This window comes from Chelonia mydas, chromosome 1 (assembly GCF_015237465.2).
Source record: "Chelonia mydas isolate rCheMyd1 chromosome 1, rCheMyd1.pri.v2, whole genome shotgun sequence".
Lineage (NCBI taxonomy): Eukaryota > Metazoa > Chordata > Testudines > Cheloniidae > Chelonia > Chelonia mydas.
In genome coordinates, this window is record NC_057849.1 from 52,463,256 (window position 1) to 52,487,595 (window position 24,340).

Sequence of the window (24,340 nt, forward strand, 5' to 3'; positions counted from 1 at the left end):
ACTTAGGAAGGAACACATACAAAATGGGAAATGACTGCTTAGAAAGGAGTACTGCGGAAAGGGATTTGAGAATTATAGTGGATTGCAGGATTAACATGAGTCAACAGTCAACAATCTTCCTAACTGTCTGGGTAATTAAGTACTGGAAGAAATTGCCAAGGGAGATTGTGGAATCACCATCATTGGAAGTTTTTAAGAACAGGTTAGATGAACACCCGTCAGGAACTGTCTAGTATTTACTTCTGCTTTGAATGCAGGGGGTGGACTAGATGACCTATTGAGGTCCTTTCCAGTCCTACGCTTCTAAGATTCACTTCTATATCAAAACATATTCACTTTCTATCACTTCTACCTACTGCACTTTAGAAGGCAGGACAACAGCCACCAAACACAATTAAATTGAGACAGATGGCAACCCAGCACGTAAAGTGCTGGAAACATAACATCAGATACAGAACGGAGTCTGGTGGCACCTTAAAGACTAACAGATTTATTTGGGCATAAGCTTTCACGGGCTAGAACCCACTTCATCGGATGCATGGAGTGAAAATTACACATGCAGGCATTATTATACTGGCACATGAAGAGAAGGGAGTTACCTCCCAAGTGGTTCTCCATTTCTATTCCCCTCTCTTCATGTGTCAGTATAATAATGCCTGCATGTGTAATTTTCACTCCATGCATCCAATGAAGTGGGTTCTAGCCCGTGAAAGCTTATGCCCAAATAAATCTGTTAGTCTTTAAGGTGCCACCGGCCTCCTTCCTGTTTTTGTGGATACAGACTAACATGGCTACCCCCTGATTCTTGATCAGATACAGTGTATTTGGGAAGAGTTAGGCAAAATCTGTAACAAGTAGGAATTAAATGCTACTATATTTCCTGAATGAAATAATAAAAGCAAATCCGATGACTCATAAAAACCCACATGGCTCTTAATTGAAATAAAACCTGACTTGGAACTATAAAGCTTTCATAAGTACTCTGGCTAATAAAGTCTAGCCGCGGAAAGTTTATTTACCTCCATGAATCACTTTAGTTATTGTCTCGCCTTCTCTGAACAATTTTAATTCTGGTTCCCCTTCGAGCATTTTCGTGCCTGGAAAAAAAAATATAATATTCAAAACAGCTAAGGTAGAAAAGGCATTAACACCCTCCACACAAAAACCATAACATATAATATTCCATTTTGATTATTTATTGTTATAATAATACATTTGGATAATGCCAGAGATTTATATGAGAAAATAAAACTAAGTGTATCCATTCATGAGAACAACTGTATAACCCTGCATTTTCTCATACCAGTTGGAGTCATAATATCCCTCACCCTGTTGTATATTGGGAGTTTAAAGATTTGTTGACTAGCCTCTGTCCCGTCTATGGCAAAATCATCTCCTCGGGATCTGCCTTCCTGGGTATAAGTTGGGACACATCTCCTCTTTGGCATTGTCTCCACTCCTTGGAACCCTACAGATGCTTCTGCACCAGAGCTCTGCATGGAACGAGCTCTGTGGAGATTTGGGAGGTGGGCTGGGGCAGAGGAGGACTCCTGACTCTCTTCATGGCACTGTCTCCTGCTAACCATTCAGATACCCAGTTAGTTCTGCTTCAATCAACCTTACCTCCTTGTCAGATCTCTCTGCAGCTACCACTGTGCAGCCAATGGTAGCATATCTCAAGCAGAGCCATACTGGAGGCCAATGGAGCAGCCTGTAGGGACTGGTGTGGTAGGGACACCTGTCAGTGCAGGTGGCTATTGTCTTTGATCCCCATCCCAATCAGTTAGTATTTTAAAGCCATTTTATACTGACTACAATAACTACACATGATTTAAGACAGCAAAGAACCAGGCCCCAAAGTCTGATTGAGGGAGGCAGAGTTTGAATGTCTGGCTCAGACTCATCTATAACTGTAAGGCAGCAGTTGAGTAATGCATGACTAAGTTTAAAACACAACATCAGTGCAGTTTCTTTACAGAGTATTATGGTGTTCCCAAAAGGGAGATGTGTTTTTGCACCTCCCCTTACTCTGTTTTTGGTGCTAAGAGCATGATATAGTCCTTAACCTTATTAGTTGACATTTATTGTACAATTCCTCTCTTTGTAACAGATATCAGAGGGCTAGCCGTGTTAGTCTGTATCCACAAAAACAAAGAGGAATCCGGTGGCACCTTAAAGACTAACAAGCTTATGCCCAAATAAATCTTGTTAGTCTTTAAGGTGCCCCCAGACTCCTCGTTGTTTTAATAACAGATAATCACCGTCTTTTTTTAAAAAGTTGACCTTCCATAAAAGTTGATTCTATAAGAAGGTTTTTTTATGATTATTAATCAGGATTCACCTGACATTGTGTTTTCATACAGGTTGGTTTATTGTCAAGTGGTTAAAACAATACAGTCCAGATTTGCTGGACCTCCTATATGTTTGTAATAGGAGGTGATGCACAGGGTCCTAGATTAGCTTTTAGCTAGTTAAATAACTAGCTAAATGAACCTCAATCTAGAGCACACTGGTGCATCACAAAACATATAGCTCTGTTAATAAATCCTACCTTGAGTAACTTTTCGAATTGTTGCACCACCAACTACTTTCGTGATTTTTCTACCTGGTTTTTCTGACAAACATACATACATATTTTAGTGACCACAACAATAACAGCTATGCTCAGTTGTTGCTGCTTTAAATTTAGAGGAATTTTTGCATTTTAATTGCGGGCATATTAAGCAGGTACACAATAACACAATGTAATAGAATTTAATCACACAACTCAATACAATTATTCATAAAGTTATGTGGTGGTTTTTAAAACTCTGCTCCTTTTAACCTTAATCTGCTTTGTTTTTTGTCAGACTAGTGCAATCAAAATATGTGGCACATAGAGGGTTGCATAAAGCAGTACTTTTCTGCTTAGTTCAGGATGGGTAGCCCACCCTACCCTCTGAAGAGACTTCGGAAGAGTATTTATTTTCACTAAATCCTCCTCTAGCACTATGATCTGTCTAAGACTTCCTGCCATAGCTAGAAAAAGTAACATTTTGGCAACTTTGGGACATTTTTTTAACGACAGTTGCAGGCATTTGTGTCTTTTGGGGACTGCTGCAGCTGCTGCTGCTGGCAAGCCATGAGAGCCAAAACTGGCTTCACCAGGAGTGAGACTCAATGGTGAGACTATCGGAGGAGTCAGAATACTGGCAAACAAAAAGCATGCACTGGGGTATAGCCAGAGGTAGGATTACTGCTTTGCCACCCAGTGATAGCTGGCTGGATGAAGTGACTAGTCAATGCTCACTATTTGTACTGTTATTTCATCTTGCTTTGGTGAATGGTTCTGACCTGTGCATCAGACAGTACCAACTCACACTATTTCACATTGTCATTAACTGTGGAATAAGCAAGATCACGACCTTCATGTTGGGAAGAAACTCCCTCAACAACAACAGATAATAACCTTGATAGAAACTTTACAAGCATTTATTTAATCCTTTCTTTGCTGGGTTTGACTTCAGCAAATTCTTTTTGGAACATTCCAGTGGGACATGGGGGCTTCCAAGTGATTTGCTGGGTGCCTAAGGAAGCAGCGGAGGTGTGTTCTGCCTTATGTACCGAGTTCATGAGGCAGCATTTAAATGACTGAAGATTTTTTATTCCTTCATAGAATTTATCCAGTAGGGATGAGAATCATGAGACTTTCAAGAGCACTCAGTGTTGGCTTCATTCTGCTTCCAATGAACTCAATGGGAGTTTTACCTTGGAGTTCCGTAGTAGCAGTATTAGGTCAACACTGAATGCTTTTGAAAATCCCTTCCAAGATTTCTATCCCACTTTCTTTGGACCCACCATCCATAGGTGCTGACTTCCTCTCTGCCCGGGGGTACTCGACTGCCCCTCTGCCCAGGCTCGGCCTTCCCCCAAGCCTCCAATCCCACCATGCCTCTTCCCACCCCCACTCCACCTCTTCCTCCAAGGCCCCACTGCCTCTTCCCACCCCACCCCACCGCTTTCCACCACCTCCATGGAGTGCTCCCCATCCCCGCTCCTCTCCCTCCCTCCCAGCTATTCCGTGGTGTGCAGGAGGCACGGGGAGGGAGGGGGAGGAGTTGATGAGTGGGGCCAGCAGCGGGCAGGAGGCACTTGGGGGGGAGGAGGGGAGCTTGGCTGTCGGTGTGTGCTAAGCACCCACTAATTGTTTTCTGTGGGTGCTCCAGCCCTGGATCACCCATGGAGTTGGCTCCTATGCCAGCACCACTCCCACAGCCTGCAGCACAGGAAAGGAGATCACTCCTGAGAAACAGGGAGAGAAGAGTCCTCCTAAAATGTCCATACCAAATGGCTAGGACCAACATCGTTATTAGTTGAAAAATGGACATCTATTTTTATTGAAAATGCTGATGTTTTCACTTCAAACTGTTTGGAACAAATCCATTTTTTGTTCAATGTCCCATTTTTAAAAATGTTAAACAAAACATTATCGAAAACTTCATTTGATTTTTTTTCATTTACTGAAAACTGAGTAATGTTTTTGGTACTTAAAATAACCCAACAAATCTTTAAAAAAAGATACAATTTGTTTTGTTTTTGAAATTAAAATGCCAGCCATTTCCCATGACAAAAATTACTTTAGAAAACAGGCCTTTTAAGAAAGATCTTTTGGTTCAGAAAAGTTTGGCCACTTCTAGTTGTTATCTCTGCTTTTGAAGCAACATGTGAAAACCTGGATTTGTTCTGTTCCAAAATTAATCCTATTACATCAATGTATTTCAAGCTGAAAAGGAGCCAGTTTTACCCTCTTTTCTGGTGATGGGCTGGAGGCTGCCTTCAATCACTTTAATATTTGGCTCCACTATAAATTTAGATGCTGAAAGTACAGAAAGTGGAACATGAAGCATGGTTACATAAGCGTATCCAAACAAAGTTGTTCCTTTCTTATGATCTCTTTATAGTATGGCTCTTTCAGATTAGGTGTGGCTATAAGGAATGAGGTACAATAATGTGAAGTACTGTATGCAAAAAAAGACTTTTTTAGAGATCTAGAGTAAGAACCTAATCAGTTCTAGTTATAGACATTATACACGTTATGCACAGAAGGAAACTATTCAACAGAAAAATCAACTACATATATTATTAATAGGTTTTATTGTTTGTGTAGCACCAATAGTGTTCTAGGCTTGAGGCTTATAGTGTTGGACTACACAAATATGCTATTTATCTTTGTTTGTATCTCCTGAAAAGATCAGCTCCATGACAACAGAAGATAAACAAAGGAAAGCAGAGACTCCTACAATTCTCTAACATTTTTTTAAAATTTGAGTTTTACATTTTTTTTTCAAGAGACAGCACAGGTGATAGGGAGGCAAAAAACAAACAGCGTCGACCCATGTCATTCTGAGAACTGAATCTAAACTTCAGCTTATCAGTTCTGAATTCTCTAATGCCCAATGCAGTGTTCTCTATATCTATCTAGAGTCTTAGGCTCCAGCCCTGCAAAGACATAGGCATGTGCCAAAGTCTGATGTGCATAAGCCTTTGCGGCACCAGAGTCTTGGGCTATGGCTACACTAGAGAGCTCACAGGTCAATGCTGTCTCCTGCCGCTTCTTTGAAGCAATATGGCTCTGCACTGCCCCTAATCCTGGGCTATTGCTGAAAGCTAAATGAGGACTTTTTTTTCCACCACCCTAGCCTGAGGAATTTAAACTGCTTCCTTCAGCATTGCTTCCCCATCACAGAAGTGAAATATGAAAATACTGCATTGGGTATCATGATAAAGGCAAATCTGTGTCTTTGTACTACTTTGTACTACTTCATCCATACGCCATTAGAATGGCCTAATTTCATAGAGATGACATTCTTTTTAATTGAAAAATGCTTTTCAAGCTGCACTGGCAACAATTTTTAGAAGCAATATCACCAACGGTATCTGGAAATATTCCAAATTAACTTACTGAAAAATGTCAGGGGGATCTCTTGGAAGCGGCTGCCACGAACAAACTATAAATAAAAAACAAATCCAGAAAACATATAAGGACTTTTACAATAAAAACTCACTTTTTAATGCATTAAATATTATATGAACCAGATCCAAAGCCCACTGACATCATGGGCAAGAGCCACATTGAATTTCCTTAGGCATTGGATCAGACCCTATGCCACAGTAGTATTAGAGACATGAGGGTGTGCAAGGCTTTAGCCCCTGGCTGTACAGACCATGAGGGATGTTGGCAGAGGACACACAAGAGTGACAATTGCTACACCCTCTAAAAATTCTACAGCTTAGGGTACCATAATGGTCTGCCCATTTCTGCCCACCTGTGTGGAAGGGCCAAACCTCTGAGCTCCCTTCTAGTGGTGCCTCGACTGTGCCTCCTTTTGCCCCCGATTCATGCTGGGGGCTGGTGTGTGTGGTGACATAGGTGACGGCAGTTCCTTTGCCACTCAAGGTTTCTCCCAGCGAGGCAGAGGCAGATAAGGTTTATTGGGGCCCTGGGCACAAAGAACATCTGGGCCCCCCACATCCTGGGGGCCCCGGGGTGCCAGAACCGGGCAGACCAGGTGGGCCATGGCCCCTCCACAGTTTTGAAAATGGGAGGGGCATGCCTGCCCACTTTTTAAAATGGGCATAGTGGCCTTGGGCAGGCACAAGGTGGCAGTAGTTTTGAAGAGTGGCAGGGGAGCGTTGCTCCGCCCCAAACAGCAAGCCTCGAGCCTGAGGTGACAGGAGGAGCATTGCCGCACGTGAGTGCTGCCTTGGGCACAAAGCCCAGGCAGCAGAAAGGGCAGTCTATCACCGGGGGCAGGAGGGACCTGGCAGGGGCAGCCTGGCAGCAGGAACTGGGCTCAGGCACCGAGAGAGCCCAGGCAGAGTGTGGCGGCTGCTTAGCCAGGCCAGTAGCAACGGAAGCTGTGCCAGAGGAGCCCTCCCTGCCTGGCTCCTCACTGCCTGTGACCTTCCCGGGGCTCCCTGCAGTGCCTCTCAGTCAGGGCAGGGCCTATTCTCCCTGCAGAGTCTGTCTGCAGGTCCCAGGAAGAGGGCAGGAGGCCCAACCAGAGCCCCCACCCGTGGGTCCCACCCGTGGGGGATGGGAACACAGGTTGGGGCTGCTCTTCGGCACCCTGGCCCCTGCCTAGGGCAGGTGGAGGGTCCAGGGCTCCCCACGGCGGCCCTAGCTCCCTGGGAGGCTCTTACCATGGCCCAGCTTCGGCTTCTGTCCTGGCCAGGTGGTGGGGTTCTGGGGGGAAGAAAAGGAGCAAGGGGCGGGGCCACAGTTCCAGCATTGGAAGAGCCCCCCCCCCCCCCCCGACTTCTACCCAGCTTCTGGAGCTCCTGAGGAGGCCCCCATCTTTGCCAGGGGCCCTGGGCATGAGCCCCATGGGCCCAGGCATTAATCCACTATTGCAGAGAAGGGAATCCTCAAGGGTTTAGAGCCATCTGGCTTTAGAACTGGTTTATGCTGCTGGAGGGGTGGAATATAACCACAGCAGGAATCTGAATCTGGCCCAGAATGTGTCAGAGACTTCAGTATGTTCAAATGTACTATAACCAAAGATCCTTGGCAGGATATTTGTTTAATCTGATATTTACGAGTTTCATTTGACAGTGAATATAATGGCTTATGTGATGACTCTATGGAAAGTGGATCCTTGTTCTAGGACAAACAGGGCTCTATCAATCAGATTAAAGTGTTGTTCATTGAAGAAATACTGGTGGAGGGAACCCTTCTGTTTGCATATATATGGCTAAAAGCATAAACAATCAAACCTTTATTTAAAAAAGTACCTTAATCTGAATGTATTTAATCATTTTATTAAGGATGGTGAGCAACTGATCATTTCCAACAGGTACATCTGCAAAAAAGAATGCAAATATTTTGGGAAAAGGAAACAGTTGTAAAGATCTTCCATTGATCAGCTGTCAAGGACGGCACTGTTCTGAACTGAAGGCATTTCTTGAGGTTCAGAATAAGCATTCAGATTTGAATTTATAATTAAATGACACAATCTGAAGTCCAGTAATGAATAAAAATCTATCAGTTTAAATAATGGTAAAGGCAGCTTGCCTTTAGTAAGACTAGAAACCCTGTGAAGAAACAGTACTCATGTATATTTGACATCTGTAACTGTAACTATTTCCTTCTGCCATTGTTCTTAGCAATCAGAAGGGATTGTGATTACAACATGGACATGGAGTCCAAATCTCTCTTCTATTGGGTACACAGCCTGTATCATCTTGTATCCTACCATAAGCCTGAGCAGTGTTTAATTTGTGCCAGGGCTTGCCAAAGCTGAGCCCCGGCACTTCTAGGCATGGCAGTTCATAGCCCCAGCACCTCTGGCCTTGCTGCATCAGTTATGAATGCAAAAAAAAACTTGCTTGAACGCCAGCATCTAATTGCTTGAACTCTGGCACTTCTTTCATTACAAATTAAGCACTGAGCCTGAGGTATTCTCACAATTAAGAAAATACCACAGCACCAGGCAAGGATTGTCCAAGAACCAATTCTTATTTGCTTTTCTGCATTCTGTAATTATAAAAGTAGTGATTTTTTTAAAAAAACACAAAACATAGAGTACTGCTAACTCTTTGCATATGCTTAGACATGTCTGAGAAGAGGCAGACAGAGGTTTTCTATATATTTATTCCCTGCAATAAGTCAATACTCACCTACTGGATACAAGAGTTTATCTATAACATGAATAACACCATTAGTTGTCATGAGATCAGATTCTTGTGATTTCAGTTCATTCACCAGAAGTGTGTCATTTACCTAACAAACAATGAGAAAAGAACTCAAGATACTGAACATGTATATTTCTAAAAAAGTTTAGTCTTACTACGGCAGTTTATACTGTTCAAGTACACATCTTTCTGTAATATATACTATTTAATATATGGACCTGATATGCCAATCCCTATTAGAGGGAGTATCATAAGTTTTTTTTTAGTACTTACTGTTTTCAAGAACAGTTTGCTTCCTTGGATAGTTTTGAGAATGTTCGTTACGCCAGGTTCAAAACCGCTTCCAATGTAAATTCCTCTTGTTATGTGATAAAGAAGAATGTTCCTGAGAGCGTTTTTGTCCCCTATAAAAATAGCCATTAAATAGTACTGCTTAGTTCATTTGTAAAGATACCAAGGACTCATGGAATGATGCTTGAATAAGATCACTGCTTAAACAGTCACACAACATGGCATATTCAAAAGCACATGCCATTCTTTCCCTAGGAAGAGGGTGAGAGAGAGCACAAACCAGATGTGACCAAGTGTTATTCACATTGCTTAATGAGAATGCACTAAGAAAATACAGTGATGAGGGTGGTATTAGAACCTATATAGAATAAACCAGAAAAGCATTCAGCATTTTGCTCTTATTCATTTGCTTTGAAAAATCACAGCTATGAATTGTCCAGTCTTTAAATACTTGTCTGATCTCCTCTTACTTAAATCCCATAAATAAGCATCTACCAGACAACAGTGTAATGGTGTGCCAAGCCCACTATGGATAGAATGAGATCATATTAAACAGTCTGCAATTTTTTAAACAAATTCAGAAAGCTAAGCCATTTAAAAAATCCAATGGGATCCAGGCTTTATATGAATTCTCAGAATGAAAATAATGGCAGAAGATAGGAGAAGTAAATTCTGGGTGAAAAGTTAAGTAGTGAATTAAAGAGAGTGATAATGGACTTAGATTGTTATATGCAGTGTTGCTGTAGCCATGTTGATCCCAGCATATTAGAGAGACAAGGTAGTTGAGTTAAATATCTTTTATTGGACCAGTTTCTGTTGGTGAGAGAGACAAGCTTTTGAGCTTAGGCCTGGTCTACTGTAGGAAGTTAGGTTGGTATAACTATATCACTCAGGAGTGTGAAAAATCTACACCCCTGAGCAGTGCAAATAAATTGACCTAAACCCTGGGAAAATGCTCCCTTCAACCTAGCTACTGCCTCTCGGGGAGGTGGATTAACTAAGCTGACAGGAGAGCCGCTCCCATCAATAGGTAGCATCTTCACTGAAGTGCTCAAGTGGAGAAGTTGCACTGTTGCAGCATTTTAAGTGTAGACAAGACCTTACACAGAGCTCTTCTTCAGATCTGAGACGTACTCAGAGTGTGACAGCTAAACACAAGGTGAAACAGATTGTTTAGCATAAGTTGTTAACAGAGAAAAATGATAAAAGACAAAAACAGCATCTCACCTTTGAGGATAGGTGCTGTGTAGGAGGGGTATGTGGAGTTAAGTGCCCCCCCCCAGATTTCTATTTGACCTGTGGGGAGCTGAAGGGGTGGGACCAGCTGCTTCTCACGCTGGCTGCTTTGGTTGCTACTCTGTGCAGTGTGGCGGATGCCTGAGAGACAGTCTGGATGGGGTAGTGGCCCACCTCACCCCCTCTACTCCCTGCCCATGCCCAGCTGCCAGGGACAGGGGGGAGGTGGAGCTCTGGCTCGCTCTGCTGCTGTCCCCGGCAGCCAGGCTGGGGAGGAGAGCAGAGAGGACGGAGCAGGGCAAGCCACCACCCCAGCCAAGCTCTCTCTCAGGCAGCTGCTGCGCTGCACAGAGTCAGCAACCCAGAGAGGCCAATTTCAGCCGGCGTGAGAAGCGGCTCCCTCCTGCTCCCCACCTGGACCCAGCTGCCAGCAGGAGAACGGCCGAATGTATGGGGGAGGGGAGGCACAGCGGGAGAAGGACAGCGCTCCCCCTCTCCCTGCAGGTAAGTCTGGTGGGGCGGAGAGAGCGCAGCAGCCTCAGGCTGGGCACAGGACAGGGAGGTCACTGGCCAGAGGAGACAAGTGGGGTGGTCATGTGTCCTCCCCTTTAGATTGTGCCCCCCCCCCCGTATCAGGAGGCACACGCGCTGACTCCATGGGTGCTTCGGGGATGGAGCACCCACGGGGAAAAATTGGTGGGTGCTCTGCACCCACTGGCAGCCAGCTCCCCTCACCCTCCACCCCATCTCCTCCTCTATCACCTCCTCTCCCCCCTAAATGCGCCGCGTCCCCGCTCCTCTGCCTACCTCCAAACAGCTGTTGGCAGCATTAGCATGCTCCCGGAGAGAGGGGGAGGAGCGGGAACATGAGTGTTCAGGGGAGGAGGTAGGGAAGAGGCTGGGCCGGGGTGGGGATTTGGGGAAGGAGTTGGAATAGGGACAGGGAGGGGGTGGAGTTGGGGTTGGGACTTTGGAGAAGGGGTTGGAATGGGGGCGGGGCAGGGGTGGGAAGAGGCAGGGCAGGGGCGGGGCCTCATTGACAGGGCGGAGTGGGGGCGGGGTGCATGGGGATCAAGCCCGCGTGGGAAAGCGGGGAAGTCGGTGCCTATGTCAAGAGGCACGAGTTGTCTATGCCTTGGATGATCACTTTTCACGAAGTGATCACTGTGTATTTGACATTTCAGTCCTCATCCTCAAAGGAAACCTGCACAACACCTTCAAAAGACGAGCCCGGGAGTTTAAATTAATAACTTTGCTAGACTCTAATGGACTGAACTGAGACACTGGATTTAAGGCCTATTACAACAATCTATAACCCACTTAACCTCCCTCCTACTCACCAGGTTTTTTTTCCTTCCTCCCTATGACTAGGAGAGGTGTTAATGGGCCACTTAACCTTGAATGGCCACTTAACCTTGAATGGGCCACTTAACCTTAATGGGCCACTTGAACCTTGAACCCTTGCAGTATGTGTTAACTGCTTATGCTAAACAATCTGTGTAGCTAGAAAGCTCCCCTCTCACCAACAGAAGTTGGTCCAGTAAAAGATATTACCTCACCCACTTTATCTCTCTAATGAACTTAGAGGGCCATGACAAAGTGGATTTGTTCCTGTGGAATAGTTCAGCCTTTGAGGCAAATAATAAGTTATGGTGTAGCTCTTAACTGAAGCAATTGGATAAGTAAGTGACAGAATGATTGGAGATGTAGGATAGGGTGTAATTAATTGACACAGCTTTACACTATGGCTCTGATATTTACTCTTTTCACTCATTAAAGATCCTCTGGAACTTTCCACAGGATCTGAGGTATTAACCCTAGCATCATTGCTGAATTCCAGTATGTAAAGTGAGGAGACTGGAACTGTTTCTGGCCTTTGCCCAGGGACATACAAAGTGGTCAAAGCCTTTGTACCTTGCCACAACTTACCTGACTGCAGTAGTGTATGAATTGAGCAGTGTATATCCCTTGCCTATTTCAAAGGGAAGTTGTGGGGTTAAAAAGGGACTGAGAGTGCTAACTTGTTTGAAAGTCATTATATAAATGCAAAGTATTGTGGTGTAAGTAGCAAAAGTAGCAAGGATCCAGTGAAGGTGAGCTTTTCTAATAGCGGGGTGAGGGCAGCGATGGCTGTGCTGGAGGCAGGGGAAGAGAAAGGAAAGAAAAGGAGGGATGCCAGCTTATAAACTCTGATCTCATTGCCTGGGAGTACCCAGAGTTCCTAGCAGGGATGGGGTGTTAGGTGGATCCTAGGCCCTGATGAGCTGCCAAAATCTTAACAACTGGTTCCCTGCCCACCCCCGCCCCCCAGGACTCCTGCCCCATCCAACCCCCCACGTTCCTTGATGCCCCCCCCAAAGGATCCCTGCCCCATCCACCCCCCTCCCGGGTCCCCTGACTGCCCCCAGAACCAGGCAGGAGGGTCTCGTGGGCCACCGTAGTGGGTGCCCACCACGCCCCTAAGAGCCACAGGGACCTGCTGGGGGGCGAGGTGGGGAGTCCCGGCGGGGCTCACCTGGGGCGGCTCCCAGGAAGCATCCAGCAGGTCCCTCTGGCTCCTAGGGGCAGGGGAGCATAGCTGGGGGGGAGCAGGGGGAGCGGCCACTCCCCCCACTGATCACATCAAAAGTGGCACCTTAGGCGCCGACTCCGTGGGTGCTCCGGGGCTGGAGCACCCATGGGGAAAATTTGGTGGGTGCAGAGCACCCACTGGCAGCTCCCCGCCCTGTGCCCGGCCCCAGCTCACCTCCGTTCCGCCTCCTCCTCCGCCCCTGAACGCGCAGCCCCCTCTGCTTCTTCGCCCTCTCCCACCCCCCGGCTTCCTGCGAATCAGCTGTTTGGCGGGAAGCCTTGGAGGGCTGAGAAGCAGGCGGCGGCTTCCCGCTCAGGCCAAGGGTGGCGGAGGTGAGCTGGGGTGGGGATCGGTTCCTCTGTGCACCCTCCAGGTTACCTGCTGCGGCGTGGGTGGCCCTCCTCGCGCCCCCCTGCCCCAGCTCACCTCCGCCTCCCTGGGCCTGAGTGCGCAGCCACCGCCTGCTTCTCAGCCCGCCCTGGCTTCCCGCATGAACAGCTGATTCGCAGGAAGCCTGGGGGGGGGCGAAGAAGCAGAGGGGGCTGCGCGTTCAGGGGCGGAGGAGGAGGCGGAACGGAGGTGAGCTGGGGCTGGGGGTGGGGCGGGTGAGGCCCAATTTTCCCCTTGGGTGCTCCAGGCCTGGAGCACCCGTGGAGTTGGCACTAAGGCGCTACTCTTGGCCGGTTAAATTTAGAAATTTAGCCTTCTAAATTTAACAACCGGTTCTAGCAAACGGGTGCGAACTGGCTCCAGCTCCTAGGAGTATGAAGCACGCAGGTTTCAGGCACATTAAACATTTAGGGTGAAATCCTGCCCCACTGATCTTTGCCATAGACTTCAGTGGGATTTCACCCCTAGTTAATTACATTTCTAATATTCTTGTGTGACTTACTTCTCAGTATTTCCTTTTCTTCATCAGTCAAGCCTTTAAAGGCCTCATTGGTTGGGACAAACAAAGTCCATTCTCCAGGTTGTGATAGAATATCATCTAAATCGGCATCTTTCACCAAATTAAGGAATATGCTAATCAGAAATAAAAATAGCACACATTAAATTATGGTCCAGTTCCCAAAGATTTGTTTACACAAGGAATTTTGAAGGCAACATCAGCACACAAAAGTCTGCTTAATTAAGACAGTTCCTGTCACTCCTAAGCATCAATGTAGTATCTTACTCTGCAATTATTCCCAATGATTTCAAGGTTGAGGGAGAATGGAGGAGATGGTAAGTCACTGAATGTGTCAAAAGTAATGGCTAGACTGAAGAGGAAGGGAGTAGAAGGAGAGGAGGATGTTGGTGACTTTGATACAAGCAATGTTCATGGAGTGGAGCAGTCAGAAATGAGATTGCACAGAATCCATTGGGGAAGTAGAGGAGAGAAAGGCAAGCCAAGACTGTATGCTCCCGGGGCAGGAGATAAAAGGGAAGAGAAGATAATAGTAAGATAAGTGAGTTCAAGGGAGTAGTACTTCATTAAATGGGATACTAGAGCATGTACTCAGGCTACCCTGTGTACAAGCAAGTTGTGTACAGAGATTAGGGTTTGAGCAAAATTAAGGCCCCAGGCTATCACCACACTTACTCATAGATATTTAGGTCAGAAGGGACCATTATGATCATCTAGTCTGACCTCCTGCACAACGCAGGCCACAGAATTTCACCCACCGCTCCTGTGAAAGACCTCTCACCTATGTCTGAGCTATTGAAGTCCTCAAATCATGGTTTAAAGACTTCAAGGAGCAGAGAATCCTCCAGCAAGTGACCCGTGCCCCATGCTACAGAGGAAGGCGAAAAACCTCCAGGGCCTCTTCCAATCTGCCCTTGAGGAAAATTCCTTCCCGACCCCAAATATGGCGATCAGCTAAACCCTGAGCATATGGGCAAGATTTACCAGCCAGATACTACAGAAAATTCTTTCCTGGGTAACTCAGATCCCACCCCATCTAATATCCCATCCAGGCCATTGGGCCTATTTACCATGAATATTTAATTACCAAAACCATGTTATCCCATCATACCATCTCCTCCATAAACTTATCGAGTTGAATCTTAAAGCCAGATAGATCTTTTGCCCCCACTGCTTCCCTTGGAAGGCTATTCCAAAACTTCACTCCTCTGATGGTTAGAAACCTTCGTCTAATTTCAAGTCTAAACTTCCTGGTGGCCAGTTTATATCCATTTGTTCTTGTTTCCACATTGGTACTGAGCTTAAATAATTCCTCTCCCTCTCCAGTATTTATCCCTCTGATATATTTATAGAGAACAATCATATCTCCCCTCAACCTTCTTTTAGTTAGGCTAAACAAGCCAAGCTCCTTGAGTCTCCTTTCATAAGACAGGTTTTCCATTCCTCGGATCATCCCAGTAGCCCTTCTCTGTACCTGTTCCAGTTTGAATTCATCCTTCTTAAACGTGGGAGACCAGAACTGCACACAGTATTCCAGGTGAGGTCTCACCAGTGCCTTGTATAACGGTACTAAAACCTCCTTATCCCTACTGGAAATACCTCTCCTGATGCATCCCAAGATCGCATTAGCTTTTTTCACAGCCATATCACATTGGCAGCTCATAGTCATCCTATGATCAACCAATACGCCAAGGTCCTTCTCCTCCTCCGTTACTTCTAATTGATGCGTCCCCAGCTTATAACTAAAATTCTTGTTATTAATCCCTAAATGCATGACCTTACACTTCTCACTATTAAATTTCATCCTATTACTATTACTCCAGTTTTCAAGGTCATCCAAATCTTCCTGTATGATTTCCCGATCCTTCTCTAAATTGGCAATACCTCCCAGCTTTGTATCATCTGCAAACTTTATTAGCACACTCCCACTTTTTGTGCCGAGGTCAGTAATAAAAAGATTAAATAAGATTGGTCCCAAAACCAATCCTTGAGGAACTCCACTGGTAACCTCCCTCCAGCCTGACAGTTCACCTTTCAGTAGGACCCGTTGTAGTCTCCCCTTTAACCAATTCCTTATCCAACTTTCAATTTTCCTATTGATCCCCATCTTTTCCAATTTAACTAATAATTCCCCATGTGGCACAGTATCAAACGCCTTACTGAAATCTAGGTAAATTAGATCCACTGCATTTCCTTGAATATGAGAAGTAGTCCTAGTGAAAACACTCTAGACCACAGGTTCTTAACCTGGGGTGCACACACCCCATGGGGGTGCGAGATGCCCTTTCTGGTGGTGCAACACATGCCAGATTTTTTTGAAGGTAAATCATCGAAAACACGAATTAAGCAAAAAGAACAGAAGTACTTGTGGATACAGATTAACACGGCTGCTGCTCTGAAACAAATTAAGCACAGCCACGTAAGTACAACTACTTTGTTTCATCAAACCTATGTATTTATTAACATTATACATTTTTTAACTATTACCATTTGTAATATACAAACAAAAATATATGTAGGTTTAAAGAACTGACCTACTTCAATGATTTTGATAAGGGGTGCGAGAACATATTTTGAGAACCAAAGGGGTGCAGGCTGCAGTAAAGGTTAAGAACCACTGCTCTAGATACATCCTCTCTGCTCCCCTACTGTCCCAGCCCTTCTGAACACCTTGCCAGCAGCTGAGCGGGTGTGGCCATGTAAAGCTATTACACCAGCCATACACTGCCCTAGTGCTGGGGGACTTACCAGCAGGGAAAGAGGTCTAGGTTCTGGACCTTATTGTCTCTGGAATGGCATGAAAGAGCTAGAATGCTGACCAGAATGGGAGCCTATAGCTTCACTGTGTCACTCTGGTATTATAAAATATACCTGCATGGAAAATGGGGAAAGAAATCCATTTCCCCCCCTCCCATTTTTTGTCAAAATTAAATTTTTCAGAGCAGCTCTACTCTATATTGATCAAGGGCTGGTCTAGACTACAAAGTTAGGTCATTTTAACTACATTGCTCAGGGCAAAATGTCATGTGCTAAAAGATGTAATTAAGCTGACCTAAGCCTGGTATAGAAACCACGAGGTCAATAGAAGAATTCTTTCATTGACCTAACTACCACCTCTCATAGAAGTGGATTGACTACAGTGACTGAAGAACCCATCACTGTAATATGTGTAGTGCCGCTGTAGCATTTCTTGTGTAGACATACCCACAGTCTATAGAGAGATTTCTATGCTGTGAAAACCTTTTGCTTACCTAAAGCGCTTATCATTCTTCAACACTTCACGCAGTGACTTTTCGGCTGGTTTGATGATCTGTCTGAAAATGTGAATGACACCATTCCTTCCCTCTTTGCTTCCTCTTACCATGCATGAATTTTCAATACATACAGCCTGGTTGAAAAGAAAAAACAAGACAAACCACCTAAGATTATAGTCACAGCATCCATGCCACAGCCACGGCAACATTAGTGAAGCATATTTTTTTGTAATCAGCCTGAAACATGAACTACTCTGTAGCCTCTATAATTTAAAAATAGAATTTCTCCAACTTCTCATTGGCAAGTTATTTGTTCCTCCTTTTTAAAATAAAATGTGCAAAAGGAAGCAAATGATGTGGTAAATAAATACGTAATTAGATTGAAACTTGATTACTTGTGTCACCTGAAAAAATTGTTAGCTGTTTTGAAACTAGAAATTTTTATTATTAATCTCAAGCCAAATCCTGAAGCTGTCTTCTAGTTTTCCACTCATCTATTTCAGCCAAAGTTTAATTTAATTTAATTGCATTATATGTCAAAATCAAAGATCTCTCTCCTGTACAGTGGTGTGGTAAATGTTGGTAATTTTGACTTTCAATGGTGAGCTCTTTTATAACACCAATAGTATTGTCTTCTACAGTGAGCTCCATCCTTCCCCGGCTTCAGGTGTTGGATAGATTTTATTTGTCACTGCCCCAGGATTTGGAAATCTTCATTCACTTACTGTGCGGTATACAAAGACTCTGAGTTGTTTTCCTCCCAAGGTCTCCACGTTCTGTCCATTGTAGAGCTCATTGAGGCTAATTTTCACTTTCAAAATGTGGTTTTGCATGATCAGTTTAAGAAGCCGTTGGTCCATCCTCAAAGTGTCATCTACCAAATCATTTAGACAATAATGTATAAATGATTCCTTCATTCAGGTAAGGTTCACTGCACACACTATGTTTTAGAATCATGAAAATACTTGTTCTTTTTGCACTGTTTACATTTTAGATCAATCATTTTAGACTTAATAAAACTGGGAACACTATTCACAGAAATTAAATTTATTAGAGCATAAGCTTTCGTGAGCTACAGCTCACTTCATCGGATGCATACGGTGGAAAAAACTGTATGCATCCGATGAAGTAAGCTGTAGCTCATGAAAGCTTATGCTCTAATAAATTTGTTAGTCTCTAAGGTGCCACAAGTACTCCTTTTCTTTTTGCAGATACAGACTAACATGACTGCTACTCTGAAACCAGAAATTAAATTGATTAACTCATTTTTATTATTACAATTATCTGTAAACAGGCTTCTAATTCTTTAGTAGACATTTGGTAGATGATTTATGTATAGGCATGCTTTAACCTCTAGATTACTTGTAAAATATTTCTGGTAACTATTGCTTTGAGTATTCACCATTTGAAATCCACTCTGTGTTGTGACATCTAGGTCACATGGAGATGCTTCTTATCTCTGATTGGATGACTACCAAATCCACAAAGAGCTTTGAGAAGGACCATGTGGCCACTCCTAGTGCAAATACTAATTCAAATGTGTATTGGCACATACATATGCGACACTGTCTCTTTGCTCCATCATCCTGGTAAATAAAAATATGCTCGTGTGAAGGTACTTTAACAGTAAATAAAGGGGGTTCTGATGACAACTCAAGTGAATTTAAGGGGATTTATTGTAAATATATTATTGCATTATTCATCCAGCTCTTCTGCTAAGCATTAGGGTATATTTTGCATCTTATTTTAACTTTACTTTTCCCATCAAATAAAGAGGTTCTCTATATACTAAATAAAATAAATTGTGTAGGCTTAAGTAAGACTCAAGTGGCATATAGGTCTTTTGCGGACTCTCGGCACAGTGGTAAATTTTACCCACTATGCATACTGAAAAGGACAAAGCATCTCTTATTCCTAGTTGTGCCAATTCTTTGCAGTCTCAGAACATAGACTGGGGAAAAAATTGGTTTTAGAAAACCATGATGGCAGAAAATGCTTTTGACACTGCCTCAGAGGTAGGGAATATTCCCCTCCAAGGCCACCTACCTGAGAAAGCACCATTCAGAGGAGCCAGCAGAGTGTATTGTCCCTCTGGCCTTAGAGAAGAAGCCAATCCCAGCTGTGCTAAAAGGTCTGTGTAGGTGGTCTGCTGGTCACCTGCAAGTTCAATAACTTGCTTGGCTGCAATTGATAAAGGAAAAGATAATTAATTGTAGCCTGTTAATTAGTTTTCTTGCTTCAGCCACTTCCCTCCCTACAAATTAGAATTCAATAGAAGAGGGTTTAGAGGGTCTGGATAAGGACAGAGGAGGTGTGCACACAGATCCTCTCAATAAACAGGCTTGTATAGATTTCGCAGGTGGAGAATGTCTTATAGTCAACATTCCTTATCTCTGTGATACATACATGAAACTATGTCAGTCACTCACCAGAGTTAGGAATCAGCACATGGTCAATGAGGTGGATAACACCGTTGCTTGTCACAATATCTTTGCGGTTTACCATCTTGACTCCATTTACAGTCAGACTTTCACCATCACAACCTACTTCAACTGTACTCCCTTCCAAGGTCTCATAGACTGCTCCACCCATGATGGCTTCAGAGCATTGAAGAGTATTTAAAATATGGAACTTCATGAGAGCTGTGGAGAAAAGAAGAGACAGGTCCATGTATAGGTACTTGATTGGAACAGGATTGCTTAAGACAATTTAATGCATTGACTCAATTAGTGTTGTTACAAAATAATTTTGAATAACTATCTTTATTTCCCATAATTTCTCATACCAAGTTTGACAAATACAAAATATAATATTCTTTTAATGACTGTACAGATAACTCTTTTTTCTGGTCTCTGAAAATAGGGTTATTTGTACAACAACTCATAAGTGCAGACTGCTATAGTACATTATGTTTAAGAAATGTTTTTAGTGATTCCCATAATATCATTAAATACATCCTAGTCTGTTAATTAGTTCTGTGTAAGCCAGAGCATATAGTTTAATGGCCATGGGTAATATTAGGTTGCCAGTGGATCTCAACATACACCTTTCGGTATTGAGTGTTCAGAACCAAGCCTCAGCTTTTAATTACTATTGTTCATTATTTGTTTCTAGTAGCTCCCATAGGGTTTTTTAAAAAAAAGGTGGGAAAAAAGGCACCTCCGAGAAATATTCTCCTGCTAGTGATCCAGTGAGAGGATTTTCTAGCTAGTGGCCTTACCCCTTCAGATACACCAGTGTCATTAGTTGCCAGTCACTAAACATCTGCAACTAGTCTGTGGAGAGGCTGGTAGTAGACACAGATGTTTGCTCTTCCCTGTAAAATGAAGGGAGTGTGAAATGTGGTTACTTGCTGGCCGTGGGGAGCGTCTGTTAGACATGTGGTGCTGAGGACAACCTGGGTGGTCTGAACTTTGTGGAGGAATTTAAAGAAGGTGTTACAGGACTGTCTGCTGGTTTGAATTCTTTACTTTTTTCAGATACTGAAAACACTGTGGGCCATATTCTGTCCATGGGCAACCCTGCTGCCTTTATTGTATGATGAAGGACAGAATTCAGCTCACAGGTGTGTAGCCCCAGCAGAGCTGTCTCTTCCTCTTTTGTTGTCAAATATACAAGAGGGGGTTCTGTTGCATTTGACTGTATCAGAGAAGTGAGATTCAGAGTCCAGTCTTCTGGGTGTGGTGCCCAGAAGACAAGATGAAATTCTTATAGGTGAACTTAAAAGCAAAACAAATTTTTAAAAAAATCACATTTTACTTTTTTATGATGTATAAAGAAGTTCTATGAGATTTCAAAAAATTCTCTTTTCTTGGTTATTTTTTTTACATTACAAGTATCAGCCCAGATTCCCGCGCTCCGGCGTTTGCCACTTTATGCCACTCAGATGATGGCAAGTTTCCGGATCTGGCCCTAATGAGAATTCTCCAAGAGTAGGGGAGTTTGCAGATTGTGTAACATGACACAGAGTATTCCCAACCCAATTCCTTACCCCCAGCAGACTGCACACATTCTGGTGGGGTCATAACAAGAGTCAGCTGGAGCTCTGCCAATTCGTAACTGGCATATGTTCCCTTCAGGACCATAGCTAGCTAGCACAAGATAGAGCAATCCTTAGGCTATTCTAAATTATGTGGGTCGAGGACAAGAACAAATCTGCCCTGATCCAGTCAGTGTGCAGTGGCAGTCAAAAAAGTGAACAGAATGTTGGGAATCATTAAGAAAAGGATAGATACTAAGACAGAAAATATCATATTGCCTCTATAAAAATCCATGGTATGCCCACATCTTGAATACTGCATGCAGACATGGTCACCCCATCTCAAAAAAGACATATTGGAATTAGAAAAGTTTCAGAAAAGGGCAACAAAAATGATTAGGAGTATGGAACAGCTTCCACAGGAGGAGAGATTAATAAGGCTGGGACTTTTCAGCTTGGAAAAGAGACGACTAAGGTGATATATGATAGAGGTCTATAAAATCATGATTGGTATGGAGTAAGTAAATAAGAAAGTGTTATTTACTCCTCACAACACAAGAACTAGGGGTCACCAAATGAAATTAATAGGCAGCAGATTTAAAACAAACAAAAGGAAATATTTCTTCATACAGCGCACAGTCAACCTGTGGAACTCTTTGCTAGAGGATGTTGTGAAGGCCAAGACTATAATAGGGTTCAAAAAGGAACTAGATGAATTCATGGAGGATAGGTCCATCAATGGCTATTAGCTAGGATTGGCAGGGATGGTGTCCCTAGCCTCTGTTTGCCAGCAGCTGGGAATGAGTAACAGAGGATAGATCACTTGATGATTACCTGTTCTGTTCATTCCCTCTGAAGCACCTGGAATTGGCCACTGTCAGAAGACAGGATACTGGGCTAGATGGACCTTTGGTCTGACCCTGTATGGCTATTCTCATGTTCTTATGTTCTGAGAATCAGGTGACTGTTACAGTCCCTAGACTGCCTCCCTCATCCTCATCAGGCCCCGATTTATTTCTTTTTGCTGGAGGACTTCTTGGAGAATTGGATAACTAAACTAGCTTTAATATGTAATTCCTGATAAACAGTTGGAAGAAAACCTGTGTTTTTGAAAGATTACCCCCCCGCACAAGCTTCAATACATTTTTAGGAAACATCCCACAGATTCCAATACTCCAAGGAATTCTCCAGAAGAAAAGAAGAAATCAAAACTTGCTATTTCTAAACTCCCCCCAAAACCCCCCCTTTTTTTTTTTTTTTTAGTTTGGGAAGAAAACTTTGAAGCCATCTTTACTCTTTGCAAAGAAGCACTTACTAAAAAGGCAGAAAAGTGCCTTTTGCAGTTCACCTTTAAAATGCCTTAAATATGCAGCGCAGTGCATGCAGAAACTGCAGTCTCAGTCTTTACGACATAGTTTCCATACATTGCTTTCAGACATCCTGCTTATAATGCTTATTCTGAATCCCTTGGCTTTTTTTTTTTTTTTTTTTTTTTGGTAATTTAAAGCACGACAGAAACTCTGACTCCTACAGTACAGTATGTAGCAATTGCCCTTTCTTAATGAGAAGGACAGATGTTAGCTGTAACTTACAACTATAATGATTCTAATGGGACTTCCTTTTCCATTCTGTGGAAAGTAAATTTTATGAGCTATGCATGCATTTAATCAATGCTGATTGCATTAGATGCATAGCCTTTCATTTGACAGCTTGGTTGTTAAAGGATTCTTATCCCCAGGTATCAGACCACTGCACATAAATGTGCTGGAAAGGGATGTAATAGCTATACAATCTGCTTAAGGACTGGGGTTCAGTGACTGGTAACATCTTTTTCATGGATTAAAATTAGATTGTCTCAAAACCATAGTTGCACAATCTTCCTCTTGACCTTCATTTACACACCACAGACATAGGTAGGACAAGAAAATTGGCATCTGCTCCATTATTTAAAATGCACTGTACAGCCACCATTAAATGATTCTTCTTCATTAATATATGATGGGTCAGATCCTCCACTGGCGTAAGTCAATTTAGCTACACCACTTTACACCACCTGTAGATCTAGCCCAGCACATTCTGCTCTCTTTTCCAATTGATGCCTGTCAGTAAAGAGCCTGCAGGCATAGCTTCTATAAACTTCAATGGGAATTCTGCCTGCATGAGAATAGGAATATCCAGTTTAAAGCATGTGGGGCAAACATTTTAAAAGCACCTCTGTGACTCATCTAGGTCTCCATGAAAATCCATGGGAAGTAGGCTTCTAGAGTTAATTAGGTGCATTGGAAAATTTTACCCATAAACAACATGTTGGATCCCTTTGGGATTGGGAACAACTGTACATTTTTGTGGAATTAAAATCAAATTGATTTGAATACCCTTCTCAGATGAACTGAAGGTTATTTTATTGGTAATTATTATTATTTTTAACACAGCACATAGATGTGCATAGCATTTCACAGACCAAATTGTCTGTGCTTTTTATTTCTTTGTGTTACAGTAGCACCCAGAAGGCTGAATTAGGATTGCAGCCCCATTGTGCACTGTAAAAAAATAAGACAATCCCTTGAAAAGTTTACACAGTAGAATTTGGCCCATAGAATACATATACTTTTACTATGAAACAGCTATAGCTGAGATGGCGTTTGAGGCAAAAGCCCAGATCCATATGCCCCGGAATATAAAGCTGAGATCCATTTCCATTAAATAAATACAAGCAGTTATAATTTTCTGCTCACTCTTTTGAGATATTTGTATGGCTTTATAATCCCTTTGTTGCTAATTCCTGATTTGATTATGTTTGAAATATATTTTCACATTTTCCCATATACAGAATCACTGATATACCTTCAGAGGCCACCTTGTCACCCATGATCCTTTCCAAGACTCCCCTTGGAAGTTTCTCAAAAGCTTCATTAGTAGGAGCAAAGAGTGTGTAATGGCCGGGCTTTCCAAGAGTGTCCAAAACACCAGATGTAATGGCAGCAGCCTAGAAAAGAAAGATATTACTTACTGAGAGCATTGTTCAAATACATTAAACTTATGGGTACAGAAAAACAAAACCCTTAATTTCGAAACCTCAGAGGGTCAAATCCTGCACTTGAATGCTCACATTCATCTCTTATTGAGAACAGTGGAAGTTGTTGCATGTGAATCTGTAGGCAGAATTTGGCACGTAATTTCTGTGCAACTGATACTATATTACGATTTAGCACTTTAGGATTTGTATCCAGATATTTTAATGGTATGTTGAAATGAATTATAATATTCTTCAGAGAAAAGCCTGTTTACATAAGTAAAATTACAGAATCAAAATGTAGAAAACTAAATGCTCTAGGGAAACATCTTGGCTCAGTCTTCTGAGTTTCTTTGACAATTTAGCAGATATTAAGAAAGAGCCCAATTCAGATACAATTTATAATGATTCAAAT

At 43.1% G+C, this 24,340-nt stretch overlaps 1 protein-coding gene across 11 annotated transcripts in view; it reads right to left on the reverse strand.

The window, feature by feature from the left end:
* POSTN (periostin) overlaps positions 1–24,340 on the reverse strand; it is a 50,225-nt gene that overhangs the window by 11,083 nt on the left and 14,802 nt on the right. For 3 of the 11 annotated variants that reach the window (XM_027833052.3, XM_027833050.3, XM_007070899.4), the window contains exons 7-19: positions 23,757–23,898; positions 19,363–19,575; positions 18,980–19,114; positions 17,659–17,807; positions 16,931–17,067; positions 13,665–13,795; positions 8,947–9,077; positions 8,659–8,761; positions 7,774–7,841; positions 5,942–5,987; positions 4,784–4,855; positions 2,552–2,614; positions 1,020–1,097 (exon numbers count right to left, since the gene is read on the reverse strand). In XM_027833052.3, coding sequence (XP_027688853.1) covers positions 1,020–1,097; positions 2,552–2,614; positions 4,784–4,855; positions 5,942–5,987; positions 7,774–7,841; positions 8,659–8,761; positions 8,947–9,077; positions 13,665–13,795; positions 16,931–17,067; positions 17,659–17,807; positions 18,980–19,114; positions 19,363–19,575; positions 23,757–23,898 — 1,468 coding nt within the window. The remainder of the gene's footprint in view (positions 1–1,019; positions 1,098–2,551; positions 2,615–4,783; positions 4,856–5,941; positions 5,988–7,773; positions 7,842–8,658; positions 8,762–8,946; positions 9,078–13,664; positions 13,796–16,930; positions 17,068–17,658; positions 17,808–18,979; positions 19,115–19,362; positions 19,576–23,756; positions 23,899–24,340) is intronic. The other 8 variants (XM_043532275.1, XM_027833049.3, XM_043532256.1 and 5 more) reach the window with 3 other exon arrangements.